At 36.4% G+C, this 20,077-nt stretch overlaps 1 protein-coding gene across 8 annotated transcripts in view; it reads right to left on the reverse strand.

Moving 5' to 3' along the window:
* The window catches only part of PDE4D (phosphodiesterase 4D), a 1,544,760-nt gene that overhangs the window by 377,173 nt on the left and 1,147,510 nt on the right, over nucleotides 1–20,077 (reverse strand). Inside the window, exon 1 of one of the 8 annotated variants that reach the window (XM_004458840.5) lies at nucleotides 1,328–1,550. The exons of the other annotated variants lie outside the window; for them this stretch is intronic. Within the exon in view, the coding sequence (XP_004458897.2) occupies nucleotides 1,328–1,416 (89 nt within the window). The 5' untranslated portion in view covers nucleotides 1,417–1,550. Of the gene's footprint in view, nucleotides 1–1,327; nucleotides 1,551–20,077 lie in introns of those variants that run through there. 8 annotated transcript variants of the gene reach the window in all.

Consider the following 20,077-nt stretch of genomic DNA (forward strand, 5'->3'; position numbering starts at 1 on the left):
AAAGCCACTATCTATTGTGACTGGAAATATGCACAGTAATGTTCATAAATCTCTGGTGACAAGTTATGAGCATACAAGTTAGCACGTAAGTATGGGGTTACCGTTCAGTAGAATGCTAAGAACATAGTAGGCATGCAATTTCTACTGTCAACCAAATTTTATAATTATAATAAATTGACATAATTAATAAAAATGAACATTATTGTTTTGAAACAGATACTTTTTCTCTTAATTTACATGTACTCTTTAAGAAAGTTCACTCTTCTTAGTGAACTTTATAATTTGATTTCTGATTTTTTAAAAAATTTCTCTGATTTTTACAGTTCCCTAGAAAACTCTAAGGGCACTATCTCTCTTACTATCTAAAGCAAACAAATAAAGTTTGTGAATTAATTTAATCCAAATTTTGAACGCAGCCAAATAGAAACATTTTAATCTAAATTTAGTAAGTATTTCTACATAGGTTCAGCAGCTTCCAGATAGTATGCATTTGGTATAAACAAGAAAGATCTTATTCTTGAGATTTTGCAAAAAATTTCACGTTGATTTGCTATTGTTGATATAACACTCTGTGCTAGAGCCTGTAACCAATCAGAAATACAAAAAATGTGTGCAGAATCGATTTTTCCCTTGGAAATATTTAGAACACTTAAGAATGAAATCAAAGATTTTTCTAAGTGGTTTTGCCTTTCTAGTTATTTGGCTAAAATAAGCTAACTTTGACGATATCAAGCAAAGGTGTTACTGGCAGATTATTGAAGCACTAAGTGAAGACTGTCCATATGCTCTTTGGGGAAATCTTTAGAAATAAAAGATTAACAATATATTAACTTTGAATTTTGCTGGACAAGATTAAAAGTGAATTACCAAGACTCTAGAGACAGCTTCACTGTTTCCACGTGAATATGTCCTAGAACACTTAAATAAACAAATGCAGCAGTACTTTTGTTGCTGTTTAATCAAACCAGCTCCCTTTCCTGACAAGGAGTTAACTCAAAGTATGGATGGCCAAGTATTGGTTGCCTTAAGTCCATAAGGCAAGTTAACATACTTGTTTTCCAGAAGACAGTAAAGCAATGCTTTCTAAATTTCTCCATTTAACTCTCAAAATAAGCTTTTAGGGTTAGTCGACTTCTGCAGATTCCCACATACCCCTAATTATTTTAAAGTTCACATCTTATTAGCTCATATTTCATGCACTGCCAATTTAAGCAGCATTACAAGTTAAATAGGTCCACACAGGGCCGAGGCTTGTTGGCAAAGGGGCCTAAAGTTACAGAAGCAGATAAAAATATCCTCCCCAGCTACAAAAAGCAAAGAGCAATACCTGTAGGATTTTGCAAAACGCAATCTTGCTTTGGTTCTTGGAGATGGTCCTGGCACAGAGACTCCCAAAGGATCCCAAAGAAAAGCCATTTGTAAAGAGGGTGCCAAGATCGCCGGGAGGAGTGGGATGTCAGAGATGGTGTGGGGCTGTGGGGCCAGAGGGCCCTGCGAAGAGCAGGAGGCACTTGTAGGCGGGTGAGGGCATTTCCTCTGTGCTGTGGTATGCACTGACAGAGAGGTGGCAGGCTGGCTGGAGCAGCCTGGAAGGGATGGCCAGGACTTCCTGCTGCATGACACTTGCCCTTTGCGACAGAGCTTGCTTCACTCCGACCTTATCGCATTATTAAAGTGAGAAACATTCCCCTCACAAATTTGTTTTTATATATAGCTCTGATTAAACAGCAAAGTCACATGCTCCTCCTGAAAAGCACAACATACACACACACACACAGCGAGAGGTATGACTGAAGCGAGTGAACCTTTACAGTGTGTGAACTTAAGAAAAAAAAAGAAAGAAAATAAATAGAAGGCTTTCTTTAAAAAATAAAAGTAAGTGCATGCCTGCGAGTGGGAAATCTGACATACATTACTAAATTTCACAGAACTGGCTGCCAAACACCATTTTCCTTATTTCAACTTGTCTTAGAAACAGGGATGAGCACCATAAAGAGCAAACCTTCCACAAGGATTTAATCATCTCGAACATACCAGAGTCTCCTGGCAAGTTAGTGTGAGAAGAAAACAGACAGATCACTTTCAAAAGCTCTCGGCAGAGTTCCCTCAAGGAGATACTTGGAGAGTGAATTATAATGAATGACTTTGACAACACAAAGATCAATTTTTGGGTCCATTTTCTATTCCCTAGAAACACTTCTTAACTCTCTAATAATTTCCTTAAAACAACTTTCTTTTGAATTAAATAAATGATGAAAATGAAGGAGAGCCTTTCACAAGTTTTATGAGTCTGACACTTCGCAGGAGGCATCTATTTCAAGATATTTTACACAGGGAGTCAAAGGACCCCAATGCCGTCATCGGGCCTCATCACTGGCGGCATTTAAAGCTAACAATGTGGCACAATCCCATCAGTCCCTGTCCAAGCAGTGCCCTGTGGGTGACCTCAACTGTAAACTAAAGTACCACTGCTCCACTTCTCTGGGATAAGATTAAAGAGACTTGGAGTGTCCAAGAGTGAATTTAACCCACTCTGAACTGGACAAGATCAACTAGGAGTTCAGCTCAGTTGAATGTCAACATAGCCATCAAATTTTGAGATCCCAAAAGCCCAATCTATTTCTCATAGACCAAAGGGTTCCAAGTATTCACGTTGTTTCGTCAAAAGCTTGTCAGGAAACATGAAGCTTATTTTCACAGCAGCATCCAGCATACCAGGGGTTCTTGAAAATGCTGTAGGTCCCATATCAGCTTTGGGGATGAGTAATAGAAAACATTTTTATGGTTTCACGTCTTTGTTATCTGGCCTATGGGCCGAAAGAGGGATGGCTTCCCTGAACAGCAGCGACCTTGGAAGAGTCAATAGTTCAAAAGGCAAGGCGTTCTCTCAGAATCCACTTGCAATATTGACTGCTTCACAAACTGCTTTTTTGCTTCTGTCTAGGCTTCCCCATTTCACAACAGCAACATAGAAGGTCACTTTTCTGTTATTCTTGGAGAATGCCCCATCTACTATGTGGAATCCCACTATTACCATTTCATTCCTTTATATGACTTCATTTTCATTCTGGGCTAGCTCTTAGGAAGCACTCCTAGCAGCAATGGAGATGAAAGCCAGGCAGTGCGAGAGAACTGGGAGCCCAGGAGTCCCTGAAAACTGTTGGCGCGGTGGAGGGGATAAAGCCTGGGAACAGGGAGGGAGGAGGAAGGACGCTAGCACCTGAGCAGGAGAGCGGAAGGGATGGGACCTGGGACCGGCAAAGATTGACTTCCTTTACCTTCCAGGAACACAGACCTCTCATTCTATCTGGTGGTTTAAATTTCACTGGTGAAAGAGCACCAGTGATTTCTGATCATGAAAGCTATAGTCTGTGTATACGGCTTTGGAAGCAGAAAAATATTACTTGCACTGTTAGCTCAATCTTATTTGCTCACAGATCCCTATGTTCTCATCCAGATTAGAGCCAGCAACAGGCATTTTGACTAATAACTGTCCTCATCTCCCTATCAGTTTACAGGTTTGAAGAAGGGTTCTACTGATTGATATCTAATGGACAAAACGTAATAATAACCCAGGATGAAGATGCTACAGAGAATGCCCAATATTTCCCAAAAGAAATGTGTAATGCAAGGAAAGCAAGATTGCCTTTCTTATTACCAAAAATATATATTTTTTCCTTTTTCCCCCTGCTTCTTGAAAGCAGACATCTAGATTAGTCAGCAAGATATAAAAAAAAAAAAACCCAACAGAACTGTGAATGTGAAATTATGACAAGGAAAATGGAAACTTTGGTTCTTTCCCCTAATGTGAAATTGGTTAGACACAACGTAATATCAGCTAATCTTAATGTTATCTTTTCCTTAAATGATTACTTACCTCCTCCTTCCCATTTCCTCTGTACGGTTATGGGGTTATGGTTATGCATAATCCGTTCTAAGTTACCCAGCCTCAGCAAGGTCACAGAAATAAGCTACTTAGTTTTGAGATAATGAGCAGAGTTAAGCCTTGAATTCAAATGTAAATATTGGTATTGTTTTAAGGGAGTGGTTAGTACTTTATAGATGTAAGAATCTAGAAAACTGGGAAAAAAAAAAGTCAAATAAGATGTTTGCCTAAGATGAACCTTTGTCGCTATTTATACTTCAACCAGCTGTTCATGTGTTTTACTTCATGGCTACTAAAGTATAAAAAGGAAATGAAGTAGAAATCTTTTTCCTGCCACATTCTTTAGGATTTATTTTACCAAAAAAAAATTTTGCAGAAGCAGGGTTGAATGGTGAGGAGAGATGTTCCACCTCTGAGAAAAAATCTTTTTGGAGTTGAAAACAACCATATTCCAGGGAAAAACAGATTCTGAAATATAGTCATTGCTCCCATTCAGTTGTTCAACATATAATCTCTAAACCCTCTAAAATCTTGACAAAATCCCCACCTCCTGCCAATAAGTTAGAGCCTACTGAAAGCAGAGCTCTAGGCATATTTTTTTCTTCTTAAAATTTTTCTTGGATTTTGGATCCAAGATTCCAGATGTTGCAAGTGGCAGATTTGGGTTTTGGTATCTGACACAGAAACTCAGAATTGTCTTTATAGGAGATAGTCCCCACAAATCAAAACAACATTCCCAAATTTTTAAAACTGGGAAAATATAAACATAATTCATGCATTTACTTACACACCAGTCACTCATTGACAGGTGGGAGAAGCGGAGTTTGAGTTAAACTTCAGAGAAATAAAGAGTTACGTTAGTGGGGTTGAGTTATGGTGAAATACATTGCCTCAGGAAACCAGAGCAGGCAGAGAGATGGGTTTCAGGATAATGCAGTATTTTGAAATAGTCACCGGTCACAGACTCAAAGCCAGCAGAAGTTAACATGGAAACAAACAACTGTCTTAATTATCTGCTACCTCTGGTAAGAGTTTCATTGTAATAATGCTATTTTCAGAGTAATCCATTGCAAAAGAGTACGCCAAAAGGAAATTTAACAACTGGACTTGGGCACTTCTGAAAATGAATATTCATTCAATACAAGTAATTGCAGTTTAAAGATGGCTTTTTATTACCATAATTAACCACAAATGATTTCTCCAAAAGGAAGTGCTACATTACCAATGCTAGCAGTTTCTCTGAACTGCTTTCAAATATTCATTCTAAACCTTTCATGTGACTACTTGATTTAGAGGTCCATGATTTCCTGTATTGAAATTGGGGGGAAGGGGAGCAATCATTTTATTGACTGGAACATAGTAGAATACTAACAGAATTGAAGTTACCACATAGTTTTAACAGAGTGAGGAAAGCATACTCTGTGTTTAAAGAGTCTACAAATGCATCCTTTACTCATATATGTCCCAGGACACAAACAGAAATAAAACGTAATTAAAGAGGTGAAATAATTAAATAGACTCATGATTTAATTAAATAGAGGCATGATTAAATTGAAGAATAAAAAGATCAATAAACTATGGATTGTGGATAAACACGATCGGCTAAACACTTAAGGTTTCCATATACATTACAGAATTTTAGGAATGTTTTAGCAATCTACCGAGCTCTTCTCAACTCTGGGATAAATGGGGACTGAAGGAAAGAAGTCAGGAGAAAAAAATAGGAGAGAAGGAAAATAAATTTCATGTTTATTATGCATCTACTAAGTATTTGGCAAAGTCCTAGATATTTTTCTAACTATTCAAAAGGAAATATTAGTGAAAGCAAATTCTTCAACAATTTTCAAATTGACATAGCCTAATCACCTGAAATAAAGTAACAAAAATGTTTTCCTTTTGGAGTAACGAAAACGTTCTAAAGTTGACTGAGATGCTGACAGTACAACTCTGTGATGAAAATGAGAGCCACTGAGTGCACACTCTGAAAAGACTGTACAAAACATGAGGCTGCATAACACAGCGAATCCAGTGGTAGAAGACGGTCTATGGTTAATAGGACAAATAGGAGAACATTTTCTTATAAACTAGAACAAACGTATACATATAATACTAATTCAGAATGTTAATAATCAGGTGGGTTGGGGGAAAAATACACCAAATGTAAGATATGGGCTATAGTTCATAGTAATATTTTGACGAAGTCATGTCGTAGTTTGTAACAAAAGTTTCACAAACAATGCAAGGTGGTGGTGGTGGGGATATGTAAGGGAGCCCTGTATGATGCTATGCATGTTTGTTTTATAAGTTCACAACTTTCATTATACACTTATTGTTTATGTATGTTCATGTATGAATGATATACTTCAATAGAATTTTATTTTAAAAATCTTCTGGATCTTTGCTCAATTTTCTGAATATAAAGATTTAAAATGGCAAAAAAACCCTTCCTTTTCAATATTGTACTCATGAATACAGACTGAAAAACTCTTCCTTAAGCTATTGACTGAGGAGTGAAAGGGTAGAAATAGGATTTCATTTTGAAAAGTCATGTCTTCCAGGAAGTCTTCCCTGCTTCCCCAGACCAGATTGTCTTTAAAGCATTATGCACTTCCTTTGTCAATCTCTTCACATTCTTAATTACTTATTCAATGTTTGCCTTCCCTGATAGATCTAAACGTTATGTGGATTTACCCATGTCTGTTTTCCCACTGGATCCCGAGTGCCTGGAAAAATAAAAATTTCAATAATGTTTGTTGAATGAATGAATAAGCCAATAATTGAAGACATCTTAAGAATAAGGTACATTGTTTACATTATATTTTTATGTTCATAAATAGGGGTAAAAAAATCACCTTAAGTAATTTAGGTAGACATTACTTAAATTCTCTTTCTTGAGATGTTCTGTCTCCTTATTCCAAGCAAAGATTGTGGCAATAAATAAATAAATGAGAAAATAATAAAACCATAAAAATCACTGTCACTGTCACTGACACGACCAAATGAATTACAGGCCTGCCTCTCAAATAGTGTGTGTGTGTGTGTGTGTGTTTGATAAAACACGATTGAGCAAATATTCAGGGCTGTCCTGTTACAGAGGATTTGAGGCACAGTTATGCCTTGACCTTGCCATGTGATTTGACCTTGCTGAGTTTCAGATCTTATCCAATGTGAACCATTGCAAAGAGTTATTGAGAGGATTGAATTGGGTAATTAAAAGAAAGCATTTTGAAAAATCTACACAAAATGTTGGGCACTGCTACTGATAATGTTGATAAACTTTTGGGGGAGCTATGAAAACTCTTTTTATATTGTTAGAATTCTATCTGCTTTGAAATTTTCCCTCTAAAACAGGGGTTCTTAACCTATTTTGATCCATGGACCCCTTTGCCAGTCAGATAAAAACCATGGACCCTTTACTAAGTCCACACTATAGTGCGTATTATTTAATAAATATATCAGACCCACACCAACAAGTCTCCATAAGAATAGTGGTTTTTGTTGTTTTTTTTTAAATTTCCACTCAAGCTCATGGACCCCTTGTTAAGAACCCCTGCTCTAAAATGAGTCAGCTCATGAACATGGCAACTATTATATTATAAATATTACATTATTTTATTGGTTTCAAAAAAGTAGACCAGTCCTTATTTTTGATGGGTAACTTTTTCTCTATTTCAAATCACTTTACTCTAAGTCTGTAAGAATAGACTGTCAAGCAGTTATATTTTAAAGGCTAATCGTATAACACAATCTTAACACTTTATTTGCAGCAAAAAAGATGGCCCTAAATGGTTTTTGTTTATAAGAACCTAAAAAATTAAGTGGCAAGGATTTTACTAACATTAGCTGACGGAATTTTTCTCAATTTTTCAAAAGCTTATATTTCAACTAAATATAGCAACACTTGCATTGATTTTTTGAAACTTTGAGGGATCCTGTTTATTTGTTATTTATTTTAAAAAGCATTTGCAATACTAACTCCAACTCATGCTTCTCTAATTGTTACCAAACACCAAATAAGGACAGAAATGACCTTTTTCAGCTTCTTAGAACTAACAAAAAAGCAAAAGCAATGATGGAATTACCAGGCTGAGAAACAGAATAGTTCCCTTGGGAGAAAATAAAAAAAGACCCCAAATACCAAGAATCCCAAATAACAGCAGTCTCATGCATTAACTTTGGCGCCATGAATTTTTCCCATAACAGTAAATCTGGATATTCATTTGTTGTGGTCAACATTCATAAACTCCCCCATTCCTGAGCAGTGTGGCTGACCTGTCACCCCCAAATCCCCTTCTTCACTCTGACACTTCTTGTTCATTGACAGCGTCTATGGACCAAATGTCACCATTAGATCGGAGTAATTTTTCTAATTCTCCATTTTATTATGATAATATCAACCACTTCATATTTATTCAGTGATAAGAACTTAACATGCTATATCATCCTCACAATAATATATCTATAAGCTTAGTATTGTTTTTATTCTTTCCCACAATTGTGGAAATGTAGGCTTAAAGAGTTGAAGTAACTTGTCCCTAAGGTCATACAGCCAATGAGTGGCAGATCTGAGATTACAACTGACTGCAAATTTTATGCTCTTAATCAATATGTGTGTAGAATATAAGTGAATGAAAGAAAGAGTGACGTCAGGCTCCTTTTCTTGGAAAACAAAGCCATGAAAGAAGTCTTAGATTTTCACAGGGGGAGGAGTGATGTTAGGTACAATAATTACTTTCAGCTAATTTTAAACTCAGAGATAGATATTGTTATCACTATTCTGCAGGTGAGAAATCTGAGAGACAGGCTGAGTAACTTGCTTTATCCCACAAAACTAATATGTGGAAAGATGTTAAGTCAAGTCAGTTTTGCCTGCCTCCAAATTTTGTCTCTTTCGTACCTGGCTTACCCAAGCGCTTTAAATTCCTAATTCCAGGGGCAAGGTTGGTCTGAGAGCCTGGCCTGGGACTGAGGCTGCAGCTGGGGCTGGGTGGGACTCAACTCTTCCCATGAAAAGGTCACAGGGGCAGAGAGCAAGGCAGCCTGGCAGCCTGTGCTCAGGCTTCAGGAAAAGTGATAATGTCAGGGCCTGGGTCAACCACATATTTCTCTGTATTTTCTCTCTACATATTTGACATAGAAAAGAAATACAAACACTCCTCAGTCCACCCTACCCGTGGTCGCAATTCACAAAGGGTTACAATAGAAATATGGCCATTTCAGTAATTGAGTTTTTTTGTTGCTGCTGCTGCTGTTCTGTTTATGTTTTGTAACAGGATGCATAAAACATACGACTACATTTTATACCTTTCCCTCAAAACAACCTAAGACATATGTGACAGGTATTTGCACAATTATACCATAACAAAGTAAAACGATAGGGCAGGTTCTGGCTTTTGTTTCTGCTGCTACCATTAATTTTAGCTATATTCGTTCAGTAGAGTTAAGTGACTTTCCTGAGTTTGGAAAGTGGTATGTAATGGGGACTTGATGAAACCTCTGCCTTACCTCTAAATTTTAGAGGATAAATCATTTCTCAAGTTGGGACTTCCTTTATTAAACTTACTACCTTAAAAGTATAGAGGTAAATTTGAGAAGACACAGTTATTGCCTCCCTGGTCAAATGATATCAAGTAAAAGCACTAAATTTCAGAAATATTCTGATTTAAACTGGGCTTATCTTGACTGGTTCGATATACAAGTTATAGGTGACACTTAAGGGACTGAATTTTCATTTGAAAATAAATCACATTTTGCAGTCAGAGAAACAAAACCATAATTATAGGATTTTAAGCACGATTGGATTCTAAATAAGGAAATGTTTGGGACAAACAAGTATTTTTCTAGATTTTCTAAGAGTGACTCTAAGTAAATCATAAAATCCACTAAAATGAATGAAGGCAAAAAATATAGCTTAATAAGCTAGTTTCTATCTGGAATTTTGTTTGACAGCTAATTTAACCAGTCTAAATCTTTCCCTCCCTCCCTCCCTTCCTCTGCCCTCTCTTCTTCTCACAAATATATAATTAAGCCCCTACTATGTGTCTGGCCCTAAGTCACATACTGGAAACCAATGGTGAACAGAATTCAGGCACAAATAGAAGCTTAGAGCTGAACGAACTGAAAACTTTAAACAGAAGACTTAAGAAATTGGACAGGACTTCCATTTTTAAAGAGTATCAGGACAGAAGGAAGAAAGGGAATGTAAAAGATTTAGAGATGGAAAACGATTGGTGCTCTCACTTATTTTCTTTAAAGGTACAAAATGAGTGAGAATGTAATTTTTCAGATCAACATTAAAAATAAACCAGTCGAGAACTTTTTGTTTGACATTTTTCACAGCATGAGCCCTAGGGAAACACCCCTCCCTTCCTCCCCTCTTCTGGCAACAAATTATTAATATTGTTACAGTGGGAGTAGTGTGGCAGAGACACATTTATAAAGAAGTTCTTATTTCATAACTAATGTGTGTCTAAGTCTGTGCTAGGTGACTGAGGAAACGAAAAGGATGAAATCCACCTTCGACTCCTTACAAAGAAGCATGTACGAAGGAAAGACTCACCTTGCACAAACATTTCTATAACCTACAATGGTAATACCTTTCTCAGTAAAATGTATCATAGTACCCATAATATTGAAACAGATAAAAAACCTTCCCCTGGCATTTTTCTTCTACAAATAAAGCAAAAAATAAGCATGTCCCAAGACTGTCCAGGATGCGCTGAATTGGAGATGTCCAAAACACAAACTGGATGAGGCATATGAAATGTGTTTCAGAAAACATTTAGGATATGTTTTTTTTATGATGAAAATTTTCAAACATACAGGAAAGCTGAAAGAATTTTATAGCCAACACTTGTTTTACTTAGTGCTTCAAAATTTTACTGGTAACATTTATAAGATTATTTCTTAACAGGTGATTATCATGCTAAATTTGGGCAGCGAGGACTGTACTATTATAATGATTCATCTAAATTATATTTATGGTTGTGCCTTATTTGGAACCTAAATTATAAATCTCTATGCTTTCCTATTTGGTTTATTTTAAAGGTTGGATTTTGTACAGGTAAATACAATGTGGTTTTTTTTCTCCCTATTCAAGGTAAAGTACAAAATAAATTTGAATTCCTATATCTCACCAACAATAAATTAAAGATAAAAATAAATGTTAAAGATATGCTCTAAGATTATGCATTATCAAAGCTGACATACATTTATCTGGGTAAAAGCCATCAACCATGAGATTTTATTCCAATTTAGTCCAACGAATATATTTTCTGATTATTTGATACAGAACAATTCTTGGTAAATTATGAATTCAGTGAAGTGGTTGGGAATGGGATGATTGGGAATATTCCAGTTACTGATATTGTACAAAATATCCTATAAAATCTATAAATGAGAGATGTAGCAGTAAATGGGAACTTGCGGGTTTCTCTGTGGGTCTTATTTTTTGCTTTCTTTAGTTATATTTTAAATGGACATCATGTAACTGTTATTCCTAGAGGAAATTCTACTTTTCTAATGGAAAAAAAAGAAAACGACTTCAATTAATCTGGTTTTCATCTATTATTTCTGATGTATCTAGTGTAAACGGCAGCTTGCTACCTTCTCAGCAGTTTGAGATGCAGTCAAGGTCAAATGACATCACAAGAATGACAGAAGGAACCTAATTTTAGTCTCCATGAAACTGAAGACTCACACAAATGATTACTGAACACTTTCAGCTCATGTTTAGAGTTGTGTATTTGAAAAGATATTCAATCAAGAAGAGGGTACTTCAGAGAGTAATACAAGAAGCCGGAGCTCCGAGGGCTGTGGACATCTCAGAGTCACACAATCAGCTTCTCAGGTACATTTAAGGATATTTAAGGGCAACAGTAATGGAACCTCATTAAAGCACAAGTTCTGTGAAAATAACAAAGTTATAAAAATCATGGAGTGGCATTTTCAAGAAGCTATTACTATTTCTTTAAGAAGTGTATTATATTGTTGCACATATTGACATAGAGTCAAATTACTCCTGAAAAACATGTGCCAATTAAATCTAATTCACCAAAATAGACATAAAAATGTTAACAGTGTTATCTCTTGGTAGTAGTAGATCACAGACGTTTATAAACTCTTTTCTTTAACATTCAAATTTTCTACATCAAATATGGACTACTTTTATAATCAATACTAAATACATGTTATTAAAAAGCTTGAATAATCACGTTTATCTTTTGCACCAGTAGTTTCAGGTTTTTAGCTTGATTATATTTCAATCATAAGTCACGAATAAAAACTTCTGAATTCGTATTAAATTAAACACATTGCTGAAATGTTAAAGGGTGGTCTGAGGCGCGCTGGGACGCCAATTAAGCAGACAACTCGTTTACCGTCTGCGATGGTATGATTTAAAATCAAATTAGAAACATCACGATGAGGTCTGTGGTGGTCTAAGTGGAGGCAACAGAGCAGTTGGCCTCCCACTGAGAGAAGAGCCAAGGCCAGGAAAAAGCAAAAAAAAAAAAAAAAAAAAGAGAGAGAGAGAGAAAAACAGAGAAACAGAGCTTTCACAGATTTAGACATCCCTTTGCTCGAAGAGCCAGTTGTTTGCACAGCGCCCTCTTGTGAACAAAGGTTTTCACGACTGCTGTTTCCACCACAGGAAAAGAGCTGAGAGCTTCAGCCAGTGAAACAGCCAGTGTAATGTGCCTTTAACCATTTACTTCCAGGCCTTCCAGAAGCATGGGTGACACATGACTTGGTATCTTACTTCCCTATAAGTAAATGTTTAGCTAAGTATCTCATATGGTTGAATTCTTAATGGTAATGCTATAAAAAGAACTTCCTAAAACAGAAATACAGAAACTGTATTAATCTAATACAGAAAACTGTATTAATGTATGTCCTCCACTATTTTGGAAACTTGTGCTTTTGCTCTGATGAACTCCGTTTCCAATCTGGCAGAAGAACATTGAATATTGAAAATAGGAGAATATAGTAAAAAATAATGTATTTTCCATTCATCTTAAAAATATGGAACCATTTATTTACAAAACATGTTAGTGTGTTTATGAGTGAGTGCCAATTGATAATGCATTCATCATCTGAAACTTACTTCACATGAGGCTCGGCAGCAAAAAATATTACAGTTTTAGTAATTCATTAGAGACATTTTTGTGTGCTAGAATTAGCTTTTAGATCAGAAAAAAATACGTATTCATGTAAACAATTCTACTGGGTAACTGCTAAGCGGGGGCAGGGGGACAGGGACAGAGATGGGGATGGGACAAATTCTGGATACCTTCAGCAAAGGGGAAATTTCTCTGGAATGTGATACAATATATGCAAAAGAAGTTACCTGATATTCTGACTCATAATATGAAAGAGAAGGATTTGCTATTATGTGCAGTGGAGCTAGTGCCTGGAAGTGAGTACAGTCTTAATTTTGTCTATTTCTGGCTATACTACCTTGCTAATACGGGTTCCATTCATTTCTACCCACTTGCCTGCTCAGCTATCATACAAAACCTGCCAGGTGAGTAGAAAAGTTGAGAGAAACCTGAGCCAGGCTAGTGAGAAATTATGGCTTAAAGCAAACCATTATTTAAAAGCAATGGCATTGCCACACCAAAGATAAGTTCTTGCAAATTCACATCTCACTTAGGTTTCAAATTCTTAGTTGCAATGCCAGTTTGCTTTCCTTACCTGAAATTCTAAAGGAGATACTGGTGGCCCTAACTAAATCGCACTCCAAATACCCAGTTTCAAGCTAATAAAGTTCAGTTACAGAACTTTTCTTTTAGTCAGAAGGAAAAAACCTTCAGGGGCCTCTAAACATAAAGAGAAAATACTGGCTTCAACCAGTGTTCATTCAGTGTGGTGCCAAACTTCCAATGAAATTGAAATTCATACAACTTGAATTTTATTCACAGAGGATATCCTAATAGAGTAATCCTTTACTTTGCTCTATCCAACTGTCTTAAAAATACGGTGTTTCTCAAACAACTTCGTTACTTGATTAAAACAATGTTAAGATTCAGAGAGAGAAAAAAAAACAATGGCAGTATCAAAGAATGCTCTGCAGTATCCCTCTGTAATCTCCACCAGTTTTCCCCAAACCACCTGAAATAACCATAAAGTATAACGTGTTTCCTATGCAAACGTAGGGACAAGTACCCAAGATCCCCTTCCTTCCAACCAAATTGTTGTCACCCAGGAAGCTACTTCTATCAAGAAATTCTGCTGTGGCCTCTGCTGGAAGCCCACGCTGCTTTCTAAGGAGCATCATCATTTTTACATGGAAAAGAGAAGAGGTGAGAAGGAAGGAAACAAGTAAGTGTACGAACCTATTCATCTTGGACCTGCAAAAGATTAATCCCACCCAATTATGCCTGCATCCCTGATACTTCCCCTGATTTCCACAGCCAGCATATCTAGCTCCTTCTTGGACATTGACACTGGATGTCTAATAATCTCAAAGTCTTAGTGTGGGTAGTTTATTTAGAGAAGGGCCAGAGAGGAGATTCAGGAAGCACACATTAGAGGTGGGGAAGTAGGACAGGGAAGTGATAAAAGTGAGCATTCATAAGTAGATGACTGCTGTAAGCAAGTGGAGCTTAATCTTCCCAGAGACCCGCTGAGGGCCACGCTTTACACACATATATCAGAATGACCTAACTGCACGGGGAGCCGGGGTATGTGAGCCCTGACTCTGGTCCCTCAGTGTTTGAGGATTGCCTCTGGGCACCCACAAACAATCTCACCAAGCTTCTTTGGCACTGAAGACAGGACCCAGGGGCCCGAGATGGGAAGTTGACATTGATACATAGGAACCATCTACCACGGCTGCAGGTGAACTCTGACGTAAGCCAAAGGGAAATCAGATGGGAAGGGCATTGAGTTCTTCACCACAAATAGGCTTTTCAAACTGAAGAAGCTCAAGCTTTTGGTTTATTCTTCCAGTACCCTAGCACTAAACCAATTCTTCTCTCATCTTCCCCCATCTCAGTGAAAATACAATTTTTTATCTTACTCAGGCCCCAAACCCTGAATCATCCTTGACTCATCTCCTTTTCTCTCACCCCATGTTCAATCCATCATCACTTCTTGTTAGCCCTGGTTTTAAAAGTGTAGTCACTTCTCACCACCTCCACTGCCACTACCCTGCTGAGGTCACCATTCTCTCTTGCCTAGACTGTTGCAATCTCTTCCTAACCATTTTTCTTGCTTCGACCCTGGCTTCAAGTTTATTCTCCACAGAGCACTCAGAGTGATCCTTTAAAAATGCACCATCATTTCTCTGTTGAAAACCCTCCACTAGGGGGTCAATACATATTGGCCAAATGAATGAATTCACTGGTCTGATAGCCATATGAGATAAATATGAATACTTACTAAAATATTTACTAGACACTGTGACTGGCATTGTCCTATAGCAAGTACAAGTAGCTGCTGGCCTCCAGAAGTATGAGGTAGCAAATGCAGAGTGAAATCACGGGCGTTCAGAGGGATCGCTTATGAACTGTGCTAGGAAAAGGTAGGAAAGAAAGATTGGGACTGGATGGTAAAGAACCTTAAATGCTGTTTTAGGAGAAGGACCTCTGTTCCATGTAGAAGTAAAAAGTCACTGAAGGTTTCTGAATAAGAGAGGGAAATAATGAAAGCAGAATTTTACACGTGATTTCCTTCCACAAGGATTTGCACAAAGATTATAATACTTTCCCCTCAAATCCTCTTTCCCCTAAATAGCCAAAATAATTTAACTGACATATGTAATAACACTTGCATGTTTTCAATGGTTTTCAGGCTGCTGTATCATTCCACATTTTTTCACACTCAGCTAAGAAGCTTTTTGTCCTGACTGCGAATGTTTGTTAGCATACCTTGTTTAGTTGAAAAGGTCTGCCCACAGTTCCTCTGGAACTGAAAGTGAACCAAATACAGGTGTGAAAACCTCAGATCCATTCTCCTGTTATCACATTAACCTTCCTCCAGGTTATCTCAGAACTAATAAAGTATTGAAAAACATAAGGTTGGACATGAACATGAAATGGGTTATCTGGTGAGATACAGGTTATGAGTAAATGGGAATGAATATGTCAAAGGCATCTGTAAGAATTCACAAGGATTCATTCTTTACTTCTCTAATTTGTTTCTTACAGAGCATAACACATATTGCAGTCTTTTCTCTGAAGGAGTGGTGTGAAGTGAAAGAGATGGTTATCAGCTCAGTCTTCTACTGGGCTGTGAACTTCCCAAGACCATGTGGTCTTGGGGCTACCCAGCACAGTAGGAGTTCATTAACTGTAAGTTAAACAAATGCCTCAAAGGTAGACTCCAGGGAAACTTCCTTATTTTGCTCACTATTTGGTTATTCCTTCATATAATGATTAATTAATTTTGCTTTGTTCCAGAAAGGATGTACAGCTTCTCTGTTTCCTTTGGTAATTAGTGTAGGTAAGCCAAAGAATCCATTTCCCCACCTAGCCAGTGGACAATGGCTAATGCTTAAATTTCTCATAACTTTATTTGAGCATTCACATGTTTTAGAACATTTCATATATATATTTATAGCACTAATTATCATTGGAAGATATAAACTACTTAAGACATATCTTTGGAAACAACTGCAAATAACTGATACTGTTAGTTCGAGTTATAAGCCAATTTGGTTCAAAATTTTAAAATGAAGAAAAATTTCATAGAGAAGAGTTTGTTTAAGTTGTGTGATGGGTTGTTAGCTAGTCATCAATTCCATCTTTTCAGTCAGTTCATCAAATCTTTTGTCTGGTAAACATGTGGCCACAATTCTCAATCCCCTAGATATGGGAGATCGAAAGTTCTAAGAAAACTGATAAACAATATACTGAATTAAGAAAAAATTTATTCTGTATAGCTCCAAATTTTTGCATTTAATCATAAATACAATATAAATTCTATAGTCACCCTTTCAGATATTTCTTACAAAATAAAAATAAAGGATTTTAATTGTTAGAAGAGAATTCACACTGTTAAAAAAATCAAGAGGAGAAGCTATATTGAAACAAGCTTTCATTTTGTGCCATGTTATCATGGCATTTTTGCCAATAGTCTTTTTGGGATGTTTTCCAATATTTTATGCAAGACCATTCCTAAGAAACTCTGAGCTCAGTGCAAAGACCAATTTAGCATCTTTCAATCTCTGTCTTCCTTTCCTGAGCTCCTCTCCACACACGCTACCCTCCATATCAATTTCATCGAGCAAGGCAAGGACACAAGTCTGATTTGAAGGGAGAAAGAAAGGATTAGAGGATGTTCTGAGATGAATGTGTGTATGTGTGTGTGTGTCCTGCTTCATCCCAGCCCAGGGCGCTTTACCATAGTCCAGTTGCAGGGAGGGTATAAATTTACTAGCTCTGCTTCGGGCCCTTGCTTTCCTGGCCATTTCCCCTGGCTCCTTCCCCCTCTGACTGACCACCCAGGCCACAGCAACCCAGCCCCAGAAGCCAGAATCATCACGCTATTCCACAGGACTAAAAGGTGACTCAAATGATATGTTTGCCTGACAATAATTCCTTTAAATGGATTTCCTAAAGCATAAAACATGATTTTCTTATAATCTGCTGACTTTTACCAGCACTGACCCAAGAATCATACAACAGAAATGTGATTTCTAGTTTTCTCTTTATTTTCACACATTTAATAAAAGCTTGCCATTGCTTTTAGAAACACATTACTTTGAGTAATATTTATTTTTACAACTATAAAAATGAGGAGTATCCATTACAGAAAATTTAGAAAATGCAGAAAAGCAAAAAGAAGAAAAAATCACCGATATTCAGAGGAAACTACTATAATGTCCTGGTTTTTAATCTTCTTATCTTCTTTTCATATGTATATTTATGCATCTAATTTTAATATTCAATTGAGATTTTAATGTATGTGATTTTGGATTCTGCTTTACATTTCCCATTTTAATATAAGCAGTTTCCCATGTCATTCCATGTTATTTGAAAATATTTTTAATGGCTGGGCAAGATCCTATTGGCTGGGTCTAATATAATTTATTTAAACATTAGCTTTACTGTGGAAGATTTAGGATTCATCTATGTTTTCAGTATTATAAGTACTATTATGGTTAATATCTTTGAACATAAATCTTTTTAATATCTCAAATTACTTCTGTAATCCAAATACCTTTAGGTAAAAATTATTAAAGGGTCTGAATATATTTGAGTCTTGAGGTTTGTGATGAGTTTTAAAATAAATTTTTGTAAAGTAAAACCCTTTAAATTTGTTTTTTTTTTAAATCAGTATAACAAAGTATATTTGCAATGCATTATTTTTTAAAAGTTTAGTAAAACAAAATTACTTATTTACCTTAAAGAGGACTTTTATAACATGAAAATTAGAACTTAGAGCAGGAAAGAAAAAATGATTCTTTTCTTATAGGATGGAAAAAAATAATCCACCATATAAATCCTTAATTAAGGAAGGAAGGAAGAAAGGAGTAAGAAAGAGACAAAGAAAAAGGGAGAGAGACAAAAAGAAAAGAAAGAAAAAGAAAGAAAGAGAGAGAAAGAAAGAAAGAAAGAAAGAAAGAAAGAAAGAAAGAAAGAAAGAAAGAAAGAAAGAAAGAAAGAAAGAAAGAAAAAGAGAGAAAGAGAAAAAGAGAGAAAGAGAGAGAAAGCTACATATAGCTATTATAAAAGTCTTGCAATGTTGGTGAACCACTTCAAGTTCTTGTGGCCAGTGAGGTTGCTGGAGCTGCAGGACAGCATTTCAGACAAATTATGTACACTGAGGTCACATGGCTCAACCTGAGGTCGTTTTTTCATAATTACAGTGTTCTGTTTACAAAAATTCTTGACTTAAACATGTCCTTTTGTGCCCTCTAGTGTTTAAGTTCATCAACGCCTTCGAGAAGTTTCTCTTACTCCTCAACAACAGTAGAACACAATTTCATTTCTATTTAGACCAAGAGTTTATCGGTGTCAGAAGGTGGCCAGCATGTATAGCAGTCAACAATTTTAGAAGTTTTAAAGTTTTTCATTTCAAAAGGGATTATTACAGCAGGGGTTGAAACACTATCATAAGCCGAATCCCACCACCGTCTATTTTTGTAAGTAAAGTTTTACTGGAACACAACCACTCTCATTCGATATGCAATGTCTATAGATGACTGTTTTTGTGTTGTAAGGATGGAGTTGACTTATTACTATAAAGACCTTATGGCTCACAAAGCTTAAAATAGTTACTCTCTGGTCCTTTATAGAAAATGTATGCCAATCCTTCAGCTAGAAAATTTCTCTGATACTTAGATCAGATCAGAAAAGAGAAAGAAGAAAAAAACAATCAAAAACATGTATTTTCCTAAAGATGTGATGACATTTACAAGTTTAATTCTATTTCTTTCCATCAACTACCTGAAGAGTAATTAGAATAAAGAGATCTGGAAGGACAGCCAATTAGCTCTTTGGTCTAACAAAATTTCTCAGGAAAAACATTTTCTGTCCTGATTTTTATGATATCTACCCAGGGTGATAAATTGACTCCATCCTGAAGATTCTGACACTGAAATCATTATTTCAGATTAACATAATGAGATCAAAATTCTTTCCCTCCCAAGACCAGGGGCAGAAGAACAATACGTTTTCGCTTCCAGTGCTACCTCTTTCCTTATTGGCTAGCTGGAGCTTAACTAGGAGCTGATTTAGTATCTCCATCCCTCTTTATTTTTACACTTTTTTTTTTTTGAGGTACAGGGGCCAAGGATGCAATCTGGGACCTTATATGTAGGAAGCTGGAGCTCAACCACTGAATCACCTTGGCTTTCTTTCCTGAGTTTTTTTTGTTTGTTTTGTTTTTTTGCTTCTTTTATTGTTTCGTTTATTTTTTGTTTTTAGGAGGCACTGGGAACTGAACCCAGGGTTTTCCATGAAGGAAGCAGGCGCTCAACCTCTTGAGCCTCATACACTCCCTATTTTCACACATTTAATAATAAAGCTTGCAATTGCTTTTAGAAACACATAAGAGTATTTCTGTAATAAACATAGCATTTATGTTTAGCATGGAATTTACTTCAATTTTATGCTTGACTCAAATCATATAATCACTTCTTTTATATTCAAATAGAAACAGGGCTCAGTAATAATGTCCTATATGGGCAGCTTGGGTTGCCTTCCTTTGCCAGTACAGACTCTACATCTTTCTAAATCCTTCTGA

The sequence above is a fragment of the Dasypus novemcinctus genome, chromosome 2, assembly GCF_030445035.2.
Source record: "Dasypus novemcinctus isolate mDasNov1 chromosome 2, mDasNov1.1.hap2, whole genome shotgun sequence".
Taxonomy (NCBI): domain Eukaryota; kingdom Metazoa; phylum Chordata; class Mammalia; order Cingulata; family Dasypodidae; genus Dasypus; species Dasypus novemcinctus.